This window comes from Ptychodera flava, chromosome 18 (genome assembly GCF_041260155.1).
Source record: "Ptychodera flava strain L36383 chromosome 18, AS_Pfla_20210202, whole genome shotgun sequence".
Classification (NCBI taxonomy): Eukaryota; Metazoa; Hemichordata; class Enteropneusta; family Ptychoderidae; genus Ptychodera; species Ptychodera flava.
In genome coordinates this window covers 39450426-39477246 of record NC_091945.1, presented here as the reverse complement: position 1 = coordinate 39477246, position 26821 = coordinate 39450426, and the positions used below count along the sequence as shown (strand labels likewise).

Below are 26821 nucleotides of genomic sequence, written 5' to 3'. Positions count from 1 at the left end.
TAGATACATACGGGGGCGGCAACGCACGGAAATGTATATCAGACGACAGGAGACATCGGACCTAGGCCGTTGAACTTGAAAACCAAGGCCATATGCATTTTCATTTGATTAAAAGCAATTAACGCTTCATCTGTTAAGAGTTTTTACCACTGACTAAAACAATTTTCATTGCTATGTCGCTGTTTCACAAGATACTGACCGTTTGATCTTGGAAAGTTGAGTTGCTTTTACGTGCAGCCAACGCATGCCGGTGCGGTGACAGACAGTTCACTATGCTATGCCTAGCTCTGCATGGCAGGGCTATGTGTTACCGGCATTAAACGGCCTCCCACCACAGCCCTGCAGACTGATATAGAAAAAACCGCTGGTGGCTCCTCAGAAATACGGCGGGCAGTTTCTCCGCCGAAAACAGCCAATTTTGAATCCAAAACTTGCATTGATCTTTGTTTTGGAGCACATCCACCTCGCCTAGGTACACGATGTGCCAAGCAATGGTGAAATTTCTGTTTGACTCACATCTTGAAATAAAAAGTAAACTTGGAACGAAGACTTCATATATGCTGCCGATCAACAGCGTAGCATAGCTTAGGGAACTGTCTGTCACGGCACCGGCATTCGTCGGCTGCATATAAAAGCAACTCACCTTTCCAAGATCAAACAGTCAGTATCTTGTGAAAACAGCAACATAGCAATGAAAATTGTTATAGTCAGTGGTAAAAACTCTTAACAGATGGAGCGTTAATTGCTTTAAACAAATGAAATGGATCAGAATTATGTTCGAACACTTGTATCCGAACCAAAAACATTGGCACACGAGACGGGAAACATAAACTGAAATGATTAATCCAGAAGTACGGGGAAATAGAGGTGATTGAAGGCTGGCTGTGATATCGCAGCAGTACTTGTGGCGTGTATCGAACGCGCTAGGGTCATTGAGGTCATCGCCGACTGTGGCGTGACCCCAATGACCCAAGCACGTTCGATACACGCCACAAGTAATGCTGCGATATCACAGCTAATTGAAAGCAAACTTTGTTGGAACTGTGAACGACGATTGATTTCGATGGATAGAATGGTGTCCGAATTTCGTGAAAAATGCAAGGCATGTCGACGTTCTAAAAGTATTAAGAGGTGTGCTAAATCACAGTGGCTAAATCATGGAGGTAGAAAGTCTTTCTTTCTACCTCCACGGCTTTGTGGTACAAACAAGAAGTTGGTGTCAAGTGAGCCTGAAAGTGCGAAACCCAAGAAAGATGAGAAAAAGTTACAAGTGTTACTTTCATCCAATCACAGCTTGTTTTATTTTAACCCAATAGCGTCCATGTTTACATTAGCCGGTACCTGACCCTATATTTCCCCACGCCCTCTACCGGGGAAATGGGTCAGGGAACCAGACTATATTTCCGGCATGATTAAGTGACGCCGTGTAGAGACCGCCATGTAGAGACCGCACTCGGCTGAAGCTAGCAGCCAAAACCTAGCAGCCAAAACTATGGTGTGGAAGCTAGCAGCCAAAACTTGCAAGCCACTTTCCTCCTATATTTTGAAGTCAAGTGGACATCATTCTAACATACAAGGTTCTTTATACATGTATCAACACAAACACATCATTTACTAATTAGTTTCTTTGCATAAATTATCTCCATTCTAATCAGCACCTTGTATCCCAGCTAGCCTATGGCTATAAAGCACAATGCATTGTCTGCTGGAATGAAAGAAAGAGTGTGCACCCATTACACCTAGCATGTCTTACACATATACATCCATACTAACAAACTACACTTGTCTCATTTCTTAATTAATTTCTTTGCATAAATTATCTCCATTCTAATTAGCATCTATATGCTAGCCTATGGCTATAAAGCACAATGCATTGTCTGCTGGAATGAAAGAAAGAGTGTGCACCCATTACACCTAGCATGTCTTACACATATACATCCATACTAACAAACTACACTTGTCTCATTTCTTAATTAATTTCTTTGCATAAATTATCTCCATTCTAATTAGCATCTATATGCTAGCCTATGGCTATAATGCACAATGCATTGTCTGCTGGAATGAAAGAAAGAGTGTGCACCCATTACACCTAGCATGTCTTACTCATATACATCCATACTAACAAACTTCACTGCTCTCATTTCTTAATTAATTTCTTTGCATAAATTATCTCTGCTTTAATTATCACCTATATGCTAACCTATGGCCATACAGCAGAATATAGTGTCTGCCTGAATGAAAGAAAGAGTGTGCATCCATTTCACCTAGCATGTCTTACTCATATACATCCATACTAACAAACTTCACAGCTCTTATTTCTTAATTAATTTCCTTGCATAAATTATCTCAGCTTTAATTATCACCTACATACTAGCCTATGGCCATAGAGCAGAATATAGTGTCTGCCTGAATAGAAGAAAGAGTGTGCATCCATTACACCTAGCATGTCTTACTCATATACATCCATACTAACAAACTTCACTGCTCTTATTTCCTTATTAATTTCTTTGCATAAATTATCTCAGCTTTAATTATCACCTATATGCTAACCTATGGCCATAGAGCAGAATATAGTGTCTGCCTGAATGAAAGAAAGAGTGTGCATCCATTTCACCTAGCATGTCTTACTCATATACATCCATACTAACAAACCACACTTGTCTCATTTCTTAATTAATTTCTTTGCATAAATTATCTCCAATTAATTAACATATATATGCTAACCTATGGCTACACAGCACAATGCATTGCCTACTGGAATGAAAGAACGAGTGTGCATCCATTACACCTAGCATGTCTTACACATATACATCCATACTAACAAAGTTCACTGCTCTCATTTCTTAATTAATGTCTTTGCATAAATTATCTCCAATTAATTAACATATATATGCAAACCTATGGCTATACAGCACAATGCATTGCCTACTGGAATGAAAGAAAGAGTGTGCATCCATTACACCTAGCATGTCTTACACATATACTTCCATACTAACAAACTTTACTGCTCTCATTTCTTAATTAATTTCTTTGCATAAATTATCTCCATTTCTTAACCTATATATGCTAACGTATGGCCAAACAGCAGAATATACATATAGTGTCTGTCTGAATGAAAGAAAGAGTATGCATCCATTTCATCTAGCATGTCTTACACATATACACCCATTCTAACAAACTACACTTGTCTCATTTCTTAATTAATTTCTTTGCATAAATTATCTCAAATGAATTAACATATATGCTAACGTATGACAATACAACAGAATATAGTGTCTGCTTGGATAAATATAAGAGTGTGCATCCATTTCACCTAGCGTGTCTTACACATATACACCCATTCTAACAAATTGCACTTGTCTCATTTCTTAATTAATTTCTTTGCGTAAATTATCTCTGTTTGAATTATCAGCTATATGCTGGCCTATGGCCATACAGGAGAATATAGTGTCTGCCTGAATGAAAGAAAGAGTGTGCATCCATTTCACCTAGCATGTCTTACTCATATACATCCATACTAACAAACCACACTTGTCTCATTTCTTAATTAATTTCTTTGCATAAATTATCTCCAATTAATTAACATGTATATGCTAACCTATGGCTATACAGCAGAGTGCATAGTCTGCTGGAATGAAAGAAAGAGTGTGCATCTATTTCACCTAGTCTGTCTTACGCATAGACATCCATATTAAGAAGTAAGACTTGTCTCATTTCTTAATTATTTCCCTTGCATAAATTGTCTCTAATTTAATTATCACCTATATGCTGGCCTGTGAATACAAGAGAATGCATTGTCTGCTGGGAAGAAAGAAAGAGAGTGCATCCATTTTACCTACCAATGTCTTACAGATATATATCCATACTAACAAATAAGGCTTCTCGCATTTCTTAATAAATTTCTTTGCATAAATTATCTCCATTTTAATTACCACATAATCGCTAGTCTATGGCTATACAGCAGAATGCAGTGTCTGCTGGAAAGATAGAGTGTGCATCCTTTTCACTTAGCCTGTCCTGTGTCTTTTGATCTATACTAACAAACTTCACAGCAGACTATGCACTCTGTTCTACAGCCATAAACTAGCATATACGTCCAAATTATAATAGAGATAATTTATGCAAAGAAATTATTTAAGAAATTAAAGAAGAGTAGTCTGTTAGTATAGATGTGTATGTATAAGACTGGGTAGGTAAAATGGATGCACATTCTTTCTTTCATTCAAGCAGACCGTGCATTCTGTTTCAAGCCAGTATACAGATGCTAATTACAATAAAGATAATTTATGCAAAAAAATAATTAAAGAGTTGAGGTATATGAAGTCTGTAAGTATTGATGTAAGTGCAGAAAACAGGGCAGGTGAAATGGATGCACACTCTTTCTTTTGTTCCAGCAGACCATGCATTCACTTCTACAGCAATTAGCCAGTATGCACATGCTCATTATCATAGAGATAATTTATGCAAAGAAATTAATTAAGAAGTGGGACAAGCGCAGTTTGCTAGTATGGATGGATATGTGTAAGACATGCTAGGTGTAATGGGTGCACACTCTTTGTTTCATTACAGCAGGCAATGCATTGTGCTTTATAGCCATAGGCTAGCATATAGATGCTAATTAGAATGGAGATGATTTATGCAAAGATATTAACTGTGAAATGAGACAAGTGCAGTTTGTTAGTATGGATGTATATGTGTAAGACATGCTAGGTGTAATGGGTGCACACTCTTTGTTTCATTACAGCAGGCAATGCATTGTGCTTTATAGCCATAGGCTAGCATATAGATGCTAATTAGAATGGAGATGATTTATGCAAAGATATTAACTGTGAAATGAGACAAGTGCAGTTTGTTAGTATGGATGTATATGTGTAAGAAATGCTAGGTGTGATGGGTGCACACTCATTCTTTCATTCCAGCAGACATTGCACTTTGCTGTATAGCCATATATATAAGGCTAGCATAAGGAGTCTAATAGAATGGAGATAATTTATGCAAACAAACTAATTAAGAAATGAGATAAGTGTAAAATGTTAGTATTGATGTTTATGTGTGAGACATGCAAAGTGAAATGCATGCACACTCTTTCTTTCAGTAAAGACAGACACTATATTCTGCTGTATGGCCATACAAGGCTAGTATATAGGTGATAATTAAAGCAGAGATAATTTATGCAAAGAAATTAATTAAAAAATGAGACCAATGAAGTTTGTTTGTATAGATGTATATATGAGTAAGACATAATAGGTGAAATGGATGCACACTCTTTCTTTTATTTAAACAGACACTATATTCTGCTGTATGGCCATACAAGGCTAGTATATAGGTGATAATTAAAGCAGAGATAATTTATGCAAAGAAATTAATTAAGAAATGAGACCAATGAAGTTTGTTTGTATAGATGTATATATGAATAAGACATGCTAGGTGAAATGGATGCACACTCTTTCTTTTATTTAAACAGACACTATATTCTGCTGTATGGCCATAGGTTAGCATGTATATGTTAATTAATTGGAGATAATTTATGCAAAGAAATTAATTAAGAAATGAGACAAGTGTAGTTTGTTAGTATGGATGTATATGTGTAAGACATGCTAGGTGAAATGCATGCACACTCTTTCTTTCAGTAAAGACAGACACTATATTCTGCTGTATGGCCATACTAGGCTAGTATATAGGTGATAATTAAAGCAGAGATAATTTATGCAAAGAAATTAATTAAGAAATGAGACCAATGAAGTTTGTTTGTATAGATGTATATATGAGTAAGACATAATAGGTGAAATGGATGCACACTCTTTCTTTTATTTAAACAGACACTATATTCTGCTGTATGGCCATAGGCTAGTATATAGGTGATAATTAAAGCAGAGATAATTTATGCAAAGAAATTAATTAAGAAATGAGACCAATGAAGTTTGTTTGTATAGATGTATATATGAATAAGACATGCTAGGTGAAATGGATGCACACTCTTTCTTTTATTTAAACAGACACTATATTCTGCTGTATGGCCATAGGTTAGCATGTATATGTTAATTAATTGGAGATAATTATGCAAAGAAATTAATTAAGAAATAAGACAAGTGTAGTTTGTTAGTATGGATGTATATGTGTAAGACATGCTAGGTGAAATGTATGCACACTCTTTCTTTCATTCATGCAGACACTTATTCTTGTGGCCATTGGGTATAGGTGATAATTAAAGCAGAGATAATTTATGCAAAGAAATTAATTAAGAAATGAGAGTAGTAAAGTTTGTTAGTATGGATGTATATGTGTAAGACATGCTAGGTGAAATGGATGCACACTCTTTCTTTCAGTAAAGACAGACACTATATTCTGCTCTATGGCCATAGGTTAGCATATAGGTGATAATTAAAGCTGAGATAATTTATGCAAAGAAATTAATTAAGAAATGAGAGCAGTGAAGTTTGTTAGTATGGATGTATATGAGTAAGACATGCTAGGTGTATGATGGTGCACACTCTTTCTTTCATTCAGGCAGACACTATATTCTGCTCTATGGCCATAGGTTAGCATATAGGTGATAATTAAAGCTGAGATAATTTATGCAAAGAAATTAATTAAGAAATGAGACAAGTGTAGTTTGTTAGTATGGATGTATATGAGTAAGACATGCTAGGTGTAATGGGTGCACACTCTTTCTTTCATTCCAGTAGGCAATGCATTGTGCTGTATAGCCATAGTTTGGCATATATATGTTAATTAATTGGAGATAATTTATGCAAAGAAATTAATTAAGCAATGAGAGCAGTGAAGTTTGTTAGTATGGATGTATATGAGTAAGACATGCTAGGTGAAATGGATGCACACTCTTTCTTTTATTCAGGCAGACACTATATTCTGCTGTATGGCCATAGGCTAGCATATAGGTGATAATTAAAGCTGAGATAATTTATGCAAAGAAATTAATTAAGAAATGAGAGCAGTAAAGTTTGTTAGTATGGATGTATATGAGTAAGACATGCTAGGTGTAATGGGTGCACACTCTTTCTTTTATTCAGGCAGAGCAGACACTATATTCTGCTCTATGGCCATAGGTTAGCATATAGGTGATAATTAAAGCTGAGATAATTTATGCAAAGAAATTAATTAAGAAATGAGAGCAGTGTAGTTTGTTAGTATGGATGTATATGAGTAAGACATGCTAGGTTTAATGGGTGCACACTCTTTCTTTGACTCCTGGAGACAATGCATTCAGGTGTATGGCCATAGGCTAGCATATAGGTGATAATTAAAGCTGAGATAATTTATGCAAAGAAATTAATTAAGAAATGACAGCAGTAAAGTTTGTAAGTCTGGATGTATATGTGTAAGACATGCTAGGTGTAATGGGTGCACACTCTTTCTTTTATTCAGGCAGACACTGTATTCTGCTCTATGGCCATAGGTTAGCATATAGGTGACAATTAAAGCTGAGATAATTTATGCAAAGAAATTAATTAAGAAATGAGAGCAGTGAAGTTTGTTAGTATGGATGTGTATGTGTAAGACATGCTAGGTGAAATGGATGCACACTCTTTGTTCTATTCCAGTAGGCAATGCATTGTGCTGAGCCATAGGTTTGCATATATATGTTAATTAATTGAGTAATATAATATTTATGCAAAGAAATTAATTAAGAAATGAGAGCAGTAAAGTTTGTTAGTATGGATGTATATGAGTAAGACATGCTAGGTGAAATGGATGCACACTCTTTCTTTTATTCAGGCAGACACTATATTCTGCTCTATGGCCATAGGTTAGCATATAGGTCATAATTAAAGCTGAGATAATTTATGCAAAGAAATTAATTAAGAAATGAGAGCAGTGAAGTTTGTTAGTATGGATGTATATGAGTAAGACATGCTAGGTGTAATGGGTGCACACTCTTTCTTTCATTCAGGCAGACACTATATTCTGCTCTATGGCCATAGGTTAGCATATAGGTGATAATTAAAGCTGAGATAATTTATGCAAAGAAATTAATTAAGAAATGAGACAAGTGTAGTTTGTTAGTATGGATGTATATGAGTAAGACATGCTAGGTGTAATGGGTGCACACTCTTTCTTTCATTCCAGTAGGCAATGCATTGTGCTGTATAGCCATAGGTTGGCATATATATGTTAATTAATTGGAGATAATTTATGCAAAGAAATTAATTAAGAAATGAGAGCAGTGAAGTTTGTTAGTATGGATGTATATGAGTAAGACATGCTAGGTGAAATGGATGCACACTCTTTCTTTTATTCAGGCAGACACTATATTCTGCTCTATGGCCATAGGTTAGCATATAGGTGATAATTAAAGCTGAGATAATTTATGCAAAGAAATTAATTAAGAAATGAGACAAGTGTAGTTTGTTAGTATGGGTGTATATGTGTCAGACATGCTAGATGAAATGGATGCACACTCTTTCTTTTATTCAAGCAGACCATGCAGACACTATATTCTGCTCTATGGCCATAGGCTAGCATATAGGTGATAACTAAAGCTGAGATAATTTATGCAAAGAAATTAATTAAGAAATGAGAGCAGTGATGTATATGTGTAAGACATGTTAGGTGTAATGGGTGCACACTCTTTCTTTCATTCCAGCAGACAATGCAGTGTGCTTTATAGCCATAGGCTAGCATATAGATGCTAATTAGAATGAAGATAATTTATGCAAAGAAATTAATTAAGAAATGAGACAAGTGTAGTTTGTTAGTATGGATGTATATGTGTAAGACATGCTAGGTGTAATGGGTGCACACTCTTTCTTTCTTTCCAGCAGACAATGCATTGTGCTTTATAGCCATAGGCTAGCTGGGATACCAGGTGCTAATTAGAATGGAGATAATTTATGCAAAGAAATTAATTAGTAAATGATGTGTTTGTGTTGATACATGTATAAAGAACCTTGTATGTTAGAATGATGTCCACTTGACTTCAAAATATAGGAGGAAAGTGGCTTGCAAGTTTTGGCTGCTAGCTTCCACGCCATAGTTTTGGCTGCTAGGTTTTGGCTGCTAGCTTCAGCCGAGTAGAGACCGCCCCGCAGCTGTGATATTGCACTGGCATTGTGCGTAGTGAATTGAGGCGCGGGCATCCACGCTGCCGAGTATGGCAAACGGACAATGCAAGTATAGCTGTTTTACGCTGTTGTTCAAGGGTTTCCCATCACGTGTACAGAAATTAGACACCCTACACTCAGTGTGACAGTTTTCAGACATGACATGCTGTTCGTTGTACTCACTTTGCTCTGTATTAATCGCGTTTTACAAGTCATAGTACTGCATATTAAGTCAGGTGATGCTGCTGTCCCGTTTTGGATAGTTTTTTTTTCGGTACAAGCTATTTCGGGCGCTACAAACTTGGCGAAGTTAGCCACACCGTACGATACAAGGCGTCGAAAGCAACACACAGAGACAGTCCATGTCCGATATGTAAGCGCCATACACGTCGAAATATAGTTGCGTCGTCCATGGATTAACGTAACTAATTTATCACGAAATATTTATATACAGTTTTCTAAACACACTTAAATTGAAAATTGGGGTTTGAAGTTTCAAAATATCAATATTTAGCCCCTACAATAATAATCCAAATACGACTCCCGATTACTGCGATAGCAGTCCGATTACTATGCACTCAACATCGGGTCAAAAATTTGACAACTTTTACCCTCTAAATACCACTTCCGTCGTGTTAACAGTTTGAGGATAAACACAATAAAGTTTCGAAAGGTGTGATAATAAGATTTTGTTGTGCTTGTCATTTATGAAACGGCTTTGGGCGAAATTCACCATCCTGTCCGAAAACTATCACACTGAGTGTAGCACTTTGTTCAGAACGCTTACACAAGCACAACACATACACACACGTACTCAGTGTCTAAGGGTGCGTTTGGGCGCACTGTTCTCAACACAAGAACGGTGCTCGGATATGCCGAGCGAGCTCGATTCTCTTCGCTACATTTCCGGAAATAGCCGATCTTCGTTCCGAGAACGGAGAACACAACCCTGGTCTGTACCGGGAGCAGACGAGAACAAGATGGCGGAAACCAGCTGCGCGAAAATGAAAATGTTAGTGCTATGTTGCTATTGTATGAAAAACATCTCAGGATACAAGTCGAGATAGGTGAATTATTATTACACGTTTGATCTTTCAAAACATGTGATGTTTTTCGGTTTTGGAGTGTTGTCGAAAATTTTCGAGAGTAAACTGTTGTACAAATACAACGAACGTCTTCAACGCAATATTTGGGTAAAGCTTCTGTATGAACGATGATTAAAATATAGCGCTACCACTATAGAAACAGGATCTACTTCGTGACAGTTGTCTGTTGCCGTGACTATAGGCCTAATTACATTTGTACCAAGTTCAGCCAAAGCGAGGCCGTTTCGTTTGGTCGTCAAGAACAAGAACAGCCATCGGAAGCTCGCCCTCGTCGGATGTTCTCCTGACGAGAACGGTACGCCCAAACGCACCCAGTACGTCCGAAGTGAAGACCGCCATGATGGAAACGCCGATTCACGGGTCAAGTTTAAATGTCTGTAAGTTTGTATCCAGACCTTGAGCCAAACTGAAATTACGTCTGAACATTTCTAAAACCACGAAAAATCGATTGCAGGTCTTCTTTTGGTCATAAATATCATTGCATGTATTTGCGGCATAGCTAAACTTGGGCCTTCAGTCGATCCCAAAAAACCAATCATATCGTTAAAATGACAGTTTCACAGCATAGAAATTCTAAAAAAATTACATGCGAATACTTTCCAACAGTATCATTTAATATCACCATAAAGTAGATACGATTGACCAACGATGACGGTAAAATTCAGTGATGAAAATCTCCGTGAAAAATTACTATTCGCTGATCACTGCGTCTCATGTGACTAGCTAGACGCTGCACGTAGTAAGACGCAGACACAGACAAACCGCCATTTCGAAATGAGACAGTTTTTGGTCTCCCGGAAGTTGTTGATTGCGCATGCCCGCACATAGTGCACCATTTTTTATCGCGTGCTTTTTAGTCTAGTCTGGTACCTGCCAATATTTCAAAACTTGTAAGAATGTTAATTAAATCCTTGATTAAATTCTAGCCACGTTCGCTGTGATAATTTTAGCTTTACTTCAAAGTAAAATTGAACAGCCAATGACAGCGCCCCATGATTTAACCAATCAGATTTCGTAATTCGATACATGGCGGTTTCCCGTTACCTGCCTCTTTGTGCTTGTCACTGAGGCGGGGACCAGCCAAAAATTACTAATGGTCAATCTCCTACTAGAGGGCGCTGTCTGAATTCAAACGTAATCCCCATTAATATATGCTAATTAGGTACCCTCCGTTAGGCTGGATGCTGTCACGGGAACTTCGATGTCTCATTGTTTTACATCTTTTAATAGTTTCTTTGATCTGAGCAGTTTTACCAACTGTAATGGTATATTTTACTCTCCTAACCTTTCTTTATTTGAGTTTAACAAGGGTAGGAGTTAAACTGTAGTGCATAGTGTGTTATCAGCAATATTTGGTCAAAATATGTAAATATTATGCAAATGATTATGTAAATATTATGCAAATGGTTATGCAAATTAGCCACCCACTTAATTTTTTATTTGTGGAGAACACTGGGCTCAGCCATTAATAATATTACAAACTGTACATTTGTCATTTCAAATAAAGGTTTACTGTGCTGGCCACAAAGTCAATTTCTTGGGATATGCAGATATGCAGACGGGTGTAGGCACATATGGATGGGTAACTTGCAAACAAACACCTGAAACTGCTTGTTTTCAAAGGTTGCATCAACAGTTTGTTTTTGAAAATAGGAACAGAGATATATCATTACTTGTTGACATTGAGTAAAATGTGAAAGATTACCTGTAGTTTTTATTGCCTCTTCATATATATAAACTTTTGGTCTTTGAATACAGGTATGTTCATCATCTGAAAAGTAAAACAACTTTGGAATATTCATTCACTATTTAAAATGGACATGATGTAGCTCAAAAATTGAAATGATTTGAAATATACCATGATATCCCTAAAAGATTTTCTTGTCATTGAATTCTTCAATTTTCAAACTGTATGCATGCGCTGTCCATATATTGACATAATTGAATTTACTGTTCAAACAAGTCCACTTTTGATGCAAACACATAAATATGGTTCAGAAAGTGTATGATAAACATTCTTCTTGAGAAAAGATTTCTTGAATATCTGTTCATATCAAGAGTACATTTTGAATTCAATAATTTTAGACAGGCAACTGTTCAGTCTGGGATCCACATGAACCTATGTAATTAGTAGGACCAAAGATAGATGATGTAAAATTACATCTATGGTAGGACCGGTCTGAATCTTACCTCCATGGTTAAGTTTACTGACCCGTGCAGGGTGATGTTTTTGTGCTAACCTTTCGCTCAAGAGTGGACCATTTGATTTCAGGGGAGGGGGCCCTGGAGGAAATGGGTACTATGGCAACAAATTTTTTTTCAGCCATTCTTGCAACAAATTCCCCCCCCCCCCCAAAAAAAAGTTACCTTGAATCAAATAGTTTTTTTGTCCAGTAGCTCAATTCCTAGCAAATCTTTTTAACAACAAAACACATTCAAACACCATCTTTGTGTGATACAATGTTCTTAAAGTGACAGTAGCTGTAACTATTGTTGATTTTTTTCAGAATTATCATGTTCAGTGTATCGACTACTATTTCTTGTGCTACTCTTGAGAGTTTATTGAAATGCCCAGTATTCAGCATGTGGACACAACAAGTATACATGTGAAGTGCTTTAATACTGTGTACAAATGGATTTCAGTCCAGAATAAAATTTAATTTTGCACAATAACAGTGCAGTGTATACATGTAATAGCTGTAATTCTTGATATGTCAAATGGAGAGTAAAAGTCATCAAGCTATGGTGACACTGAACAAAAATACTGAAACAATCACTTGCCTCTCTAAATGTTAAAATGTGTATCTTTGCACATGCACATTACTGACTTTATTTCAATGTTACACACCCTGAGATGAATTATTTAGTTAAGTCAATGTCCCTACTTGATGTACAGTACATGGCTCTAAAAAAAGTGTAAGAGGGGGTGACTGGGTTTACAATGCTGCACGCTAGCCACTGCCTTCTCTAGAATCCATCAATCCACCATGAGCACATCGGATGTATCTAATAGCGGTGCTAAATGTGGAAATTTTTTTTATTTATTTATTCATTTCGAGAGCCAGCTCATACACCAAAAATGTACAGAAAAAAGGGGGGGGACACAAACTATAAAAAAACTAATTCATGATGGAAATTAAAACTATCAGACAGAGAAAACTTTAAAAGCAATCAGAAAACAGTCTTTTCCAGAACAGGCTACCACACATAATATTTTGAATACACTGAACATGATATGACCAGGACTGGTGTTATGTTTTGGTGCAACATCCGGGCCTTCCCAAGACAGTCCTGACACCTTTTGGTCATTAAATACATACAAATCATGAAAAGTGTAACCTATCTGTAATAGTGTTGATTGTGATTTCAGGTTTGATGCTAAATATAGCTGCACGCACATGACATGCAGCTTGTAGTCTGAGCAATAAAATCATATGGATTCGTGACTTTTAGTAGCCATTGTAACACTAGCAGGTTTTATTTTCGTTGTGTATGCAGAAAATGCAGAAAAATATTTATTTATGCATGTTAATGAGAAAAATGATATCATTTGCGTTCAGTGCTACTTCCTATAGCTTTTTGTCTTTATTTTAAATTGGTAGTCATAAAATCTTCCTAGATTTCACTTTGCTGGTTTCTACAGATGTCCACAACTATCAAAGCTTGGCCATACCTGCCGTAGGCGGTAGCTCGCTAGTTCCAGAGACTACTATACTGTAGCCCTGCGTACCGTGCTGTGTGCTCCGGGCGTTACGCCCGTTAGCCCATTACGCAGGGCTAAGACTACTGATGACAGTCTACTGTCTCAGGGTCCAACTCAAAGGCAACAAAATTTTTATGTACAGCCTTGAAGCCATTTCTTTTTCCACATCTGCTGGCTAGACAAATATTGTTTCCCCTTAAAAGGCCAGCAACAATTATTTCCACCCGAAAATCCTCCAACCCCCCTTTAGAAACCAAATGGTCCACCACGACCGTGGGTCCACCTCTACGAACAGCAAGGCACACTAGACCAAAAGGGGGATTCTCTCCCGGTCGGGAGATTTCTCCCAATCGGGAGAAAAAGAGCGCCCCCGATACGGGGTCAGTCTCCCGATTAGGGGATTTTTTTTGACCAACTGCTACCGCGCATTTAATTGCGCACTTGCGCACGCTGGCACTCAGGCAATGGAGCAAACGGAAGATTTGAGGGTAAGTTTACCATTATTCCGAGAAAGTTTACCATTATACTGAGTTTCTACAACGGTTTTCCACTCACTACCATCCGTGGGGCAGGCTTTTCAGTTACTCTGAATCCCCATCGGACGCTATAACTGGATTTGACAACTTGTTCGCTCACTCTGCTTTCACCGATCTGAAGTTCACACACGCGGATGAGAACTCACTCATGCTTGTGACCTCTGACGTCATCTGGCCACACTGATTTAAACTTTAGTTTCTCTTTCAACTTTTGAGAAGGAAGTCCAATGTGAATGCAATTTCCATGGAATTTACAGCTGCTTCAAAGTATAATTCTGCTTAATTTTCGTCAGTGATCTGCACAATATTCAAGAAGATCTTTTATTCAAAGACATGTCATAATACTACACATACAAATAAAAAAATTTATTTGGGAAAAGTTGAATATAGTGTAATCATCCATAAAAAAATATCTTAATAGAAAAACATGAGTACAGAGGCAGAAACCCCCGAAAATAAGGAAAAGGACACAGATAGAGGTGAAGGAAAGGAGACAGAAAGAGGTGAAGGAAGGAGACAGAAAGAGATGGAGATGTTGCAAATAATAATGGAGTAGAAATAGATGAAGTGGATGAGGGGGGATGGAAGGACAAGAAATGCAACTGGCTGACTCAGCTGAAGAGGAAGAAGAAGGGTTTGGAAATGCTGAGTTTAGAGTGGTTATCACAGCTGTTGATATGATCCTTCCAGTTTTTGGTTGATATAGGGGTAATGTTTTAATTGTCCCTTTATTTCAATTTCTATTGTGAAAGAACACCGGGGAGCTTTTCCTGTTAATTATGAATTCGACAAGAAGAAACGACAAAAGCCTTTTTCAAAACGAAAGAGGTCGCTGTTAGAACAGGTGAGTGTCAGAGCTACAAAGCATGTGACAATCTTTAGAATATTTTTATTTGTACATTAAGACTTGTCATGGTTTATTGATACTAAAATTATAATAAGATGCATACATGATCAGTCATTTCTTTGCAATTTCAAAGACAAGGTCCTTTCATCCTGGCAAACTCAACTACTCTAATTCCTGTGGATTACCACCTTTGTCAAGTTGATCACACAGTTCATAATAGAAATCTACATACACAGATTTGTTTTTTCTTTTGACTGACTTATTGAAGTATTCTTCAAGTAACTCTCCTTCCTCACCTCCTAATTGCTCAATAAGTAGGAATATTTTCTCCTGCAATTTTGCAATTGAAAGAGCTTCAACTCTATCATTTTCCTCTTTCTCTGCTGCAGTTACATGAACAACTTTCTTTTCAATAAAAGCTGGCACATATAGCTTTTGTTGTTCTAAAGCAATCACTGTGAATTCACATAATTCTTCATTTAAGAGAATATCTCCTGTCAAATTTGTGTGTTGTTTTTCTGAAAATGCATCAAGCAGATAACCACTCTTTCGTATTAGTGCCCTAACTTTGCTTATTTCTTGATGTTGTATTTGTCGTGAAGATATTTGTCCTGATGATTTGTCTTCACTTCTCAATTTAACTCCAGCTTGCTTGAAAGCAGCATCACGAACCTGTAAGTACAAAAGTAAACCCAAAATTTTTTACAACATATTGTTTCTATACCTGTAGGCTAAAATTCTCCATACAAAATGTGGAGCTGATGTTTATGTGAAAGTGATATCTGAATCTGGCAAAATGTTTGAATATTCCTCATCTATCCGTCGAAAAAGGAGTATCAAGCTTCAGACTGGTAATAGTTTTATCCAACAAAGGATCATAACAAGAAAGAGTGCCACAGCTGATCATCAAACACCAACAAAGAAGAAACGCAGATCTATTATCCCTGAAATAGAGAAATTACCGGGCAAAAAACCCAAGGCCAAAAGTGGAGGAGCATTGAGTCAGAAAGCACAACAAAATCCTGCCAACAATAGGTGCAACATATGTAAATCATTTATAAAAGCAAAAAGGATAAGGCTTTGTCAAAGAAAGACAGAAAAGGTAGTCAATGGTTAGGGTGTGATGAGGAGTCTTGTAAGTTTTGGGCTCATGTAAAATGTGCAGGTATTGATGTTCCTGCTTGGAAAAAAATACAAGATGTGCCATTTAAATGCCCAAAACACAGACAAAGAAAGCAATAAAATTACTATTTCTTAAGACCAAAAGAAACTAAATCATTAAGCATTGTTGAACATTGTATTTTTTGTATTTATATTTTGGAGTTTTGTTTGTTGTGTTATTCTTCCTCAATCTCCACACTATGTGGTACACTTGGTATGTTTCAACAGTATTTGTGTTACCAAAAACAGGTGAGTTGATATGCTTTCTTTGTACCGGTAATATTTTATAATACATTTTTTCCCCAAAGCAGAACATACCTGTTGCAGTTTATCAAGGTTTCTGAAAACCTTTAACCAGTGTTGATTTGTTGGCACTCCTATTGGCATCCATGACTTCCCTTCTTTGTTCAGTTCTTCTAGGCATGCATCTCCACCTTGATAATGGCCTGTGTTACCAGTTCTACTCAGAGTCAATGATGAGTTTACAGAGTCCTTCACCTCTGCAGGCATCAAGCAGTAGTTGTATGCATCACGGGCCAGTATCTGTTGGTAACCACCGTGGTTTCTGGCATAGAAAATAGATGAAAGCTTTACTTTGCCAGCATTAATTGCCTTCGGGCTCCCCTTGCGCACACCATTTCTGAACAGCATGAGTGCATGCAGGTATGTCAGAGCCATCTGCTGCAGGTATTCATAGTTTGGATCGTTGACATCTATGCACCATTCCCAATAGCCGTCTACAGATGGCTGTCTGTTATTTTGTAGTGAGTGTCTTATGTACGGAATCAAAAGCTCATCAGTCAGGGCAACGTACAGAATTTCTAACAGCCTCCATGTTTTGTGATGATCTGAACATTTCTTTATGTATTCTTGAGACTTCACTGAAACAAATCCAAGTTTCTTAATGATTGGTTCAATAAATACATCCCAGTTTAACTGGACAAAGGCCTTGGCACCATTCATTTCTACATGAAGTAGCCCTGGTGTAATTACCAGCCAGTCTAATTCATGTTGTGGGGTAACTTGATAAAGTATATGGCAGCGATGTTCCCTAAAGTTGTCAAGACCATAGAATGATTTGTTGCACCTCTCACAAAACATTACATTCTGAATCAATTCGTCAGCAATACGATATATTGCACCATCTGATTCCAAAAAGAGCCAGTGTCTGTTAGTTCCACCATACCTTTTGATACCTGCACGATTCCCTAAGTTGTGTAGTATCTTCAGGATACTATCATAACTGTTTGGATTGTGAAAATCAGGTTCTCCACATATCACTTTAATGTTGTTCTCATTGGTTTCTACAGATTCAGTAAAGTGACTGTATGGTTCAACACTTGATTTCCCTGGCTTGTCTACTTGTGGAACATCTCGACGTGTCAGCTGACCTCTACAATTTGTACAGAGTCGTAGAGATCCATCATTTTCTGCACCACATTCAATGCATATTTTTTCTTTGAAAAACCGCTTTTCTTGATCAATGAAGTCATCAATCAATATAGTCATGTGCATCAGATTTTTGATGATCTCTCATCAATTCTGCAATTCTTTCTGACACTAGATCATTCCGTGTCTCTCTAAAGAAGACATCATGCTCAGAATTTAACAAAATTACTTCTTTCTGTGCATCTGTAGGTGTCTCAAACAGCCAACTCTCTGGCTTGAGCTTTTCAGTGTTTTGCATGTCTTCGGTAATGTCTATGGAAAGATATGCATGACTTGTAACTACACTCATTGGAACTTTGTTGTCTGCCTTTATTGTCCATGTTTTACCAATCACTTGTTCGTTGTCAAAAACAGATCTAACCAGACCAGGAGGGAATGGCACCTCATCTGCAGCTTGATCACATGTCCAATTCTGTAAGAAACTGTATGATCCAGCAGGTGATGTTGTGCCCTTGTAATTTACAAGTTGTTTACTTTTTGATAGAGAGTAGATGAGAAGGTTATCCCGAAATGACAAGGGCAGAACAAGCCTGCTGTTTCTGCAGCTGTAAATCTGTTCTATGATTTTTGCAAGTTTGAAAGAGTTTTGTTCCTGTTGCAGGTCATCATGATTATGCTTGCAGAGAGTTGTCATGAGTGTAACCAGCTCTGGGGGTCTTTTCCACAGCCACTCCACTGGATTGTACTGCTGAAGCTGTTCTAGAGAACACTTATGTTTATCATTGTGCATAGCAATAGTGTCTTCCTGAATTAAACTTTAAATCAGTTTTCCAGAATTTTCAACTTGTTTCATATTGTCAGACTTTTCATCAGATTTCGAAACCTCAATTCATCATCCAGTGTTTTGTTATCAACAATGATATCTGGATTTCTTTCAAACAGGACGACACAATCTTTACAAATGTAATAGGTGTTTTTGTTAATTATGTTCTTTCGAATCATCTTTTCATAAGTTGCCCTCTTCACTTTCTTGCCTTTTCGCAGATTATATAAAGAACCATGCATAGAGATTTTATGCAACATGGAACCACACTGCTGGATAAATCGACCTTCATCACTCCTCTCTCTTTTCCCTGAAGATGTTCGTGTCTTCACCATTGTTACAAACTCGTCTTTCCCTTCAATAAAACAAGCGACCAAGCGGCCGATATAGCTCCGCTGTGTTTATGTACAGAATAACTATTTTTGACACATGTTGATGAAGAAGGTGGAAATCTTTGATAGCTCAATGCAGTGGCCAGAAAAAAGTGGCTAAAATAGCTGCAAAAATGCACAATTGAAGATTTCATCATACTTTGAATATATCACATTGAATCATCCCGAATAATAATAATAATAATAATAAGTATGATTTGTATAGCGCCTGGTATCCACTATAATAAAGTGCTCACTGGCGCTGAACAATGAGTGGAAATCACATATACGCTTTCTGGAAAAGTAGTGTTTTGAGTCTGGATTTGAAAATAGTGATACTGGGAGCAGTACGGATAGTGATTGGTAGCTGGTTCCATAGGATTGCAGCGGCGTAACTGAAGGAGCGATCTCCATAGGATTTGAGTCTAGTTCTTGGTACTTTAAGTGTGAGGCCGTGACTTGGGCGCAGTGATCTGGGAGGACAGTTAATATTGACGAGTTCAGCAAGAACATGTCAACCAAAGCTTTCTGATGAGTAGTTTTTTGAGAATAAAATTTTTTGACCAAAAATGGCAACAATTGCTCCAAAAATAAAAATTGCAGATTTCATCATAATTTCAAAAGATCAAATTTAGTTCATCTGTAGGAACCTGCATATCGAATTTCAAAGCTATCAGACTAGTACTTTTCTAGAAACACGTTTTTTTGACCAAAAATGGAAAAATTGCCCCAATTGCAAAAATACCAAATTGCAGATTTCCTCATTGTTGCAATAAATATCATTTTTTGACCAAAAATGGCAAAAATTGCCCCAAAAATACAAAATTACATATTTCATCAGAAATTAAATATATATAACTTAGTTTATCTATAGAAACCTGTATACCAAATTTCAAAGCTGTTAGACCTGTACTTTTTGAGAAACACATTTTTTGACCAAAAATGGTAAAAATTGCCCCAAAAATTCAAAATTGCAGATTTCATCATAATTTCAATAAATATATATCATTTAGTTCATCTATAGAAACCTGTATACCAAACTTCAAAGCTATCTGATGAGTAGTTTTGGAAATACACATTTTTTGACCAAAAATGGCAGAAATTGCCCCAAAAATACAAAATTACAGATTTCATCAGCAATTCAATATATATTACTTAGCTAAACCTGTATACCAAATTTCAAAGCTATCAGATGAGTAATTTTAGAAATACACATTTTTTGACCAAAAATGGCAAAAATTGCCCCAAAGAAATAAAATTGCAGATTTCATCATAATTTCAACAAATATCATTTAGTTCATCTGTAGGAACCTGTATACCAAATTTCAAAGCTATCAGATGAGTAGTTTTGGAAATACACATTTTTTGACCATAAATGGCAAAAATTGCCCCAAAAATACAAAATTACAGATTTCATCAGTAATTCAATATATATTACTTAGTTCATCTATAGGAACCTGTATACCAAATTTCAAAACTATCAGACCAGTATTTTTTGAGAAATACATTTTTTGACCAAAAATGGCAAAAATTGCCTTAAAAATGTAAATTTGCATATTTCTGCACAATTTGAACAAATCTGAAATAGATCATCCCTAGGGACATACGTACCAAATATCAAAGCTATCTGACTGGTAGTTTTGAAGAAGAAGATTTTTAAAGATTTTTTTACCAAAAATGACAAAAATTGCCTTAAATATACAAATTTCACCACGATTTGAACAAATCTGACTGAAGTCACCCTAAGTAAACTGCATATCAAATTTCAAAGCAATCGGACAAGCGCTTTCAGAGAAGAAGATTTTTTTACCAAAAACACCAAAAAATGCCCCAAAAATACAAATATGCAAATTTCACCACGATTTGAACAAACTTAAGTGAGGTCACCCCAAGTGAACTGCATATAAAATTTCAAAGCAATTGGACTTGCGGTTTTAGAGGAGAAGGCATTGTTGACGGATGACGACGGACGACGGACGACGACAACGGAAAATCAACCTATTTGATAAGCTCCGCGTCGCTGACAGCGGAGCTAAAAAATAGGAGCAACAAATAAGGGACCATCGATTATAAAAGCTGATGCATGAGAAATCTGGAATATTCACTTCAGTACCACCACCTCCTAAAAACACTTCTTGCTGAGAAATTACTTTCCATATTGTGATTTGTTGCCCCTCACACAAATTATGGTCTAACTCGTCTACTCCCATTTAAGATGAAGAGTTGCATATATCAGATCTTGTGTATCAGCTTTTATAAATGACAGTCTCTACATAACCTAATGTATGTGGTATATTTTATGGACTCTTCTCAAAGTTTCCACAACTTTTCTATCCACCTTCAAGTGAACACAATATGCCATTTTGATGTTTGAAAGGTCCAACTCAGGAGGAGGTTTCCCTATCGGGAGATTAACCTCCTATGAGGAGACTTTCTCCCGATCGGGAGACCAATGTGTATGGGTAATTTTCAAACAAGCGACCTAGCGGCCAATATAGCTCCGCTGTGTTTATGTAGAGAGTAACTATTTTTGACACATGTTGATGAAGAAGGTGGAAATCTTTGATAGCTCAATGCAATGGCCAGAAAAAAGTGGTTAAAATAAGCTGCAAAAATACACAATTTCATCATACTTTGAATATATCACATCGGATCATCCCTAAGAACATGTCAACCAAAGCTATCCGATGAGTAGTTTTTTGAGAATGAAATTTTCTGACCAAAATGGCAACATTGCCCCAAATATACAAAATTACAGATTTCATCAGAAATTCAATATATATTACTAAGCTCATCTGTAGAAACCTGTATACCAAATTTCAAAGCTATCAGAACAGTACTTTTTGAGAAACACACTTTTTGACCAAAAATGGCAAAAATTGCCCCAAAATTACAAAATTACTGATTTCATCATAATTTCAAAAAATATCATTAAGGTGATCTGTAGGAACCTGTATACCAAATTGCAAAGCTATCAGATGAGTAGTTTTGGAAATACACATTTTTTGACCAAAAATGGAAAAAATTAACCCAAAATTACAAAATTGCAGATTTCATCATAATTTCAATAAATATCATTAAGTTTATCTGTAGGAACCTGTATACCAAATTTCAAAGCTATCAGATGAGCAGTTTTGGAAATACACATTTTTTGACCAAAAATGGCAAAAATTGCCCCAAAAATACAAAATTACAGATTCCATCAGAAATTCAATATATATTACTAAGTTCATCTACAGAAACCTGTATACCAAATTTCAAAACTATCAGACCAGTACTTTTTGAAAAAAAACATTTTTTGACCAAAAATGGCAAAAATTGTCTTAAAAATGCAAATTTGCATATTTCTGCACAATCTGAACAAATCTGAAATAGATCATCCCTAGGGACATATGTACCAAATATCAAAGCTATCTGACTTGTAGTTTTGAAGAAGAAGATTTTTAAAGATTTTTTTACCAAAAATGACAAAAATTGCCTTAAAAATACAAATATGCAAATTTCACCACAATTTGAACAAATCTGACTGTAGTCACCCTAAGTAAACTGCATATTAAATTTAAAAGCAATCGGACAAGCGGTTTCAGAGAAGAAGATTTTTTTACCAAAAACAGCAGAAAATGCCCCAAAAATACAAATATGCAAATATCACCACAATTTGAACAAACTTAAGTGAGGTCACCCCAAGTGAACTGCATATAAAATTTCAAAGCAATTGGACTTGCGGTTTCAGAGGAGAAGGCAATTGTTGACGGACGACGGACGACGACGGAAAATCAACCTATTTGATAAGCTCCGCGTCGCTGACAGCGGAGCTAAAAAAAGTGGTTAGTAAACAAAATGTTAGGGAAGTTTGGCCGGAAATTTCCATTTCAGCCATCTTCATTCCAAAGCATGATAGCAGCATGTTAGCACATTGACTTCATCAGGCATATTGCTGTCTTTGGTTTTCTGCAGATGGAGGAGATACATCCAATCAGCATTGAATGGAGCATCAAGGGGTATCATGTATTCCATATTTGCCCCCATCCTTTGGTTGAGATGGTCGTATTACATGAACATAATAATCGCTACGACCCAGATGCAATGAAAGTAGTGATGCCAAGATTAGAAGACCTACCTGAAGCTTTACTGGATACAGCGACACGTACTGGTGGGCCAACTGTTCGCCAACTAGCTGGTCTACAAGTAGGCAGAGTGCCTGCTAATTTATGCAGAGCATTTAAAATACTCTTGGACAGAGACCTGGCAACAAAGATTACCTGTACATACACAGGGGAGGTAATGTCATCAATATCACATCAAAGTCTGAGTCAAAGGTCACAGAGACTTACCATTCAAAAGGGTAGTTGAAGCACTTTTAATGTGATGGAAAAATCACACAAATGTTTCCTTATTGATTTTTAGGTTTTCAGGTGTTATACCCATTACTAATTTCACTCATAAAATTGATTAACACACAAACTAAGTATATTCTCATTTCTATCTAAAACCACATAACCAATAAATATTAATCCCACACACATTGACATTTACATTATCTATACCTATATCATATATCTTAAAACAAAAATTTACAATTTCCCAAAATAAAGAAAATCTTTTTATTGGATGCTATCGTCAAAAATTGTACACTTCTTATTCTACAGGCACGACAATCACAAAACCCACCAGTACAGGAGAGATTCCAGTCTCGTGGAAGAGAAGGTTTGATAGGCCCGGCGGTGGAGCTGAACTGACCTGCCAGTATAAAGTCCTCTTAAGGAAAAGATATTTCAGACAAGCAATGGCTGTATTTGAAACAAACGTTCCAAGAGATGATCTGGAGAAGTTTTTTGTTTAAATTTGAAGATTATGTGTTTTGGAAATATCTTTTAAATTTCCTTGAAATATATTAAAAATTAAAGCGCAGTGGTCGTCGCGCTGCGCATCCCCTGAGGGGGTCCCCCTCTGTTGTAAACAAATCCAAGAACGCGGCACATGTTACGGGTTGATTGTAATGTTTGCGATATTGCCGCTTGTTAAATGGCGGCTGATCTGTCACAAGCATACCAACTAACCAAATGTAACACGCAATAAAAGGTCAATTAATCTAAGTTAAATATCTGCTGAATATTGAACAATAATTGCACGCTGGATTGAGATCACATTTGCTCATGATTTTCTTGAATCAGTTGAATGGGGCTCCGCAACTGTTATCGCTCGAGCCATAGAGCTAGACGTACGCATATACGCATGTATACGCCAACAGACTATCAACGACCGGGCTCTAGTTTTCGACATCGCTAGCAAGGACGAGAGCTTTCATTTCAAGAGGCCCGACAGGAGTACAACAAGTTGTACAAAGACAACAACTCAAACTACAGAAATCTACAGCTCGCAGAGCAATGCCCGCTGCAGCAAGAAGCATCTCTGCATCTGTTCCGTTCCGTGGTCTGTTTGGGGTGCAAACGAGAATTCTGAGTACAGGTATCAAGTCAAGCGAAGGACCTTTCATAGGTCTTCTTGTTATGTGGGGGTTATCTCACTTGAAAGAGGATTCAGACCTACCGGCAATCAGGAGGTACAACAACAAAGTTTGCTCAGCACCGGTAGGCCTACACCAGCTAGCGGTTGGATCACTGCCATGACCGTGCACAGGCCCGGGGCACAGGATCTCTCGATACGTCTATGCACGGTGTAGCCGTGCAATTTTCCTGCCAAATGCCGCGAAAACCCGCTCGTTTTGTCTATTGTTTCCTGACATTTACTATTTCTTACCACGTAATACTAGGAGAAGTAAGACATGGTGATCAACAGTTGGTTGTGGGCCAAGTCGTCGCGGGCCGGCCGGTACGTTGTGGGACCGGATTCTCTATATCCGTGTACGTCAACGCTGTGACCGTCTCCTAACAACATCTCCCTTGTCCTGCTCAGGCTAGCCGATCATGGTCTTGAGTGTAATTTTTGTGTTAGGCATTGTGCTTGTTGCTGGTCTACATATATAGGCAATGTTGATCATTTTAGTTATGTATTTTCACTGTACTGTACATAGCATTGTGTATAACCAGCGTGATCGCGCGCGATCAAAGCTTTTTGTTCACAGTGTCTGCGTACAGTGAACTCAGCGACATAATGTGCTGAGTGTAGTGTTCCAATGTTCGTAGCTCTACACGAGTTTATACCACTGAAGTTCGTTTCCGATCTTAATATTTTACTATTGCATGATGTTGAGTTCTTACAAAGGCCTTAACAAAGTGGGGGACTGCTCCCATCTCACTCCTATTGAAGTTGAGAAGACTTATGTTTACAAAAATTTATGTTTATCAACAAAAAAAAACACGCAAGCGCGGCGCGACGACCACTGCGCTTTAATGTTCTGTTATAAGAACTGTGTTATTGTTATGGCTTTATTGTAGGGAGTGTATGTCTTGTGTTGAATGATGCTCAGAAAATTACCATAGGTACCGTTCAGCACTTTGTGAAGTAACAAATTACGACACGTAGACTACGAAATGTCAACACTTTTGAGCTATCGAGATGAGAGGTTTGGTAATAGCACTGATCATAAATGACGTCACTGTTCTCTCATTAATAGTCGCGCCAGCAGCTTACTGACTACGCATGCGCGTATTCATAATATACTATGCGAGTAACCGGAAGTGTACCCTTCTTCGTGGGCGCCGCCATGTTTTTTTGAGTGCTCGTAAATAAACAAATTCGAAACGTGCTCTCTATTATTTTATAACATGCCATTAAAGAATATATCTTTTTTATTAGCGAGTAATTATTATTATCTACCCTGTCGCTGATACAAAATTTCTTATCACGCCTAAAAATTAAAAGAAGAGAGAAAACTGTCGTGCATATGAACGAGAACATTCGCAAAGAATGCTGGGATTGAATCTTAGAAAGGCGCCCTCTGTGTCAATAACTATGTGCAAAATACGATGCTGAAGTTGGACTCAGTTTCGGATTCGGTTTCGGATTCGGTTTCGGATTCGAATAACTGAGAATAGTTTTATATTTCCAGCTTATGTTATTATTTTATCGAAGGATATGATGACTACTGATACACAAGGAGATATTTTAACTAGATCACCTTACCGCAGATGTAGCATGTATTTGATCACATTTATGTAGCATGTATTTCATGGCATAAATGTTTCGCACGTAATCACAATTTATACAGTTTAAAAAACAAAACATTTTAGGCAAGACCAAGAAACTATAGTGCATGATTACACCAGACAAAACTCTTGAAAAATTAGTCAAAATTTACAACTTATGAGCAATTACGGGCATTATGCAGTTTGGACAATTCAAGCTAACAGTACTACGCACAATTCAAAGAAATGCATTCAATGCAATCTTCATTACACAACATAATCATAGTTTAGTCTGGGAGTTTAGTATGGTACATTCAAAGTGAAATCTATGTAGAAGAACAACAATCAAAACAACAAAGTAATACAACACATTTATTAACATTACATCAAGTGACACACATTGTGACATATAAAAAAATTAAAGTATAAATGTTTTTGTAAATGTTGTTTTCCTTGCTCGACACTTCCTTTCAATTTCGAATTAAAGTGCTTTGAAGTTTTCTGTAATTTCTATTTCTTAAATATTTTAATTGTGAATATATGCACACAATTTATGCTTTGAAATATATACTACACAGGCCGACAGGTAATCCAGTAAAAACCTTGTTCTTGACCACAAGTATTTATCCTTGCATACAAAAGTACTGTGAACTATTTTATTTTCACTGGAATTTATTTTAGCTGAAAAGAAATTTTCATTGTTTCACTGTGTCTTATTTTCACTTCGTCTAGTCT

The 26821-nt window shown here is 36.9% G+C and overlaps 2 protein-coding genes and 1 long non-coding RNA gene across 4 annotated transcripts in view; 2 read left to right on the top strand and 1 right to left on the bottom strand.

Annotated features, from left to right (window-relative positions):
* Positions 1–26821, bottom strand: part of LOC139117570 (synaptic vesicle glycoprotein 2C-like) — a 98267-nt gene that overhangs the window by 52988 nt on the left and 18458 nt on the right. For both annotated transcript variants that reach the window (XM_070680797.1, XM_070680798.1), the window contains one exon: positions 11874–11939. In XM_070680797.1, coding sequence (XP_070536898.1) covers positions 11874–11939 — 66 coding nt within the window. Of the gene's footprint in view, positions 1–11873; positions 11940–26821 lie in introns of those variants that run through there.
* LOC139117575 (uncharacterized) lies at positions 9893–25918 on the top strand. Its single transcript, XM_070680809.1, has 3 exons — positions 9893–10545; positions 22956–23279; positions 23648–25918. The coding sequence occupies exons 1-3, from the start codon at positions 10540–10542 to the stop codon at positions 23735–23737; spliced, it is 420 nt and encodes a 139-aa protein (XP_070536910.1). The 5' UTR covers positions 9893–10539; the 3' UTR covers positions 23738–25918.
* On the top strand, positions 13796–19010 carry LOC139117577 (uncharacterized). Its single transcript, XR_011548555.1, has 2 exons — positions 13796–15251; positions 15985–19010. It is a non-coding gene; the product is annotated as an uncharacterized lncRNA (long non-coding RNA).

Bases quoted from the DNA above. Each gene is read 5' to 3' on its own strand.
- LOC139117575 (XM_070680809.1), top strand. The intron at 23,280-23,647 runs GTAATGTCATCA...CTTATTCTACAG, and splicing joins CCTGTACATACACAGGGGAG to GCACGACAATCACAAAACCC.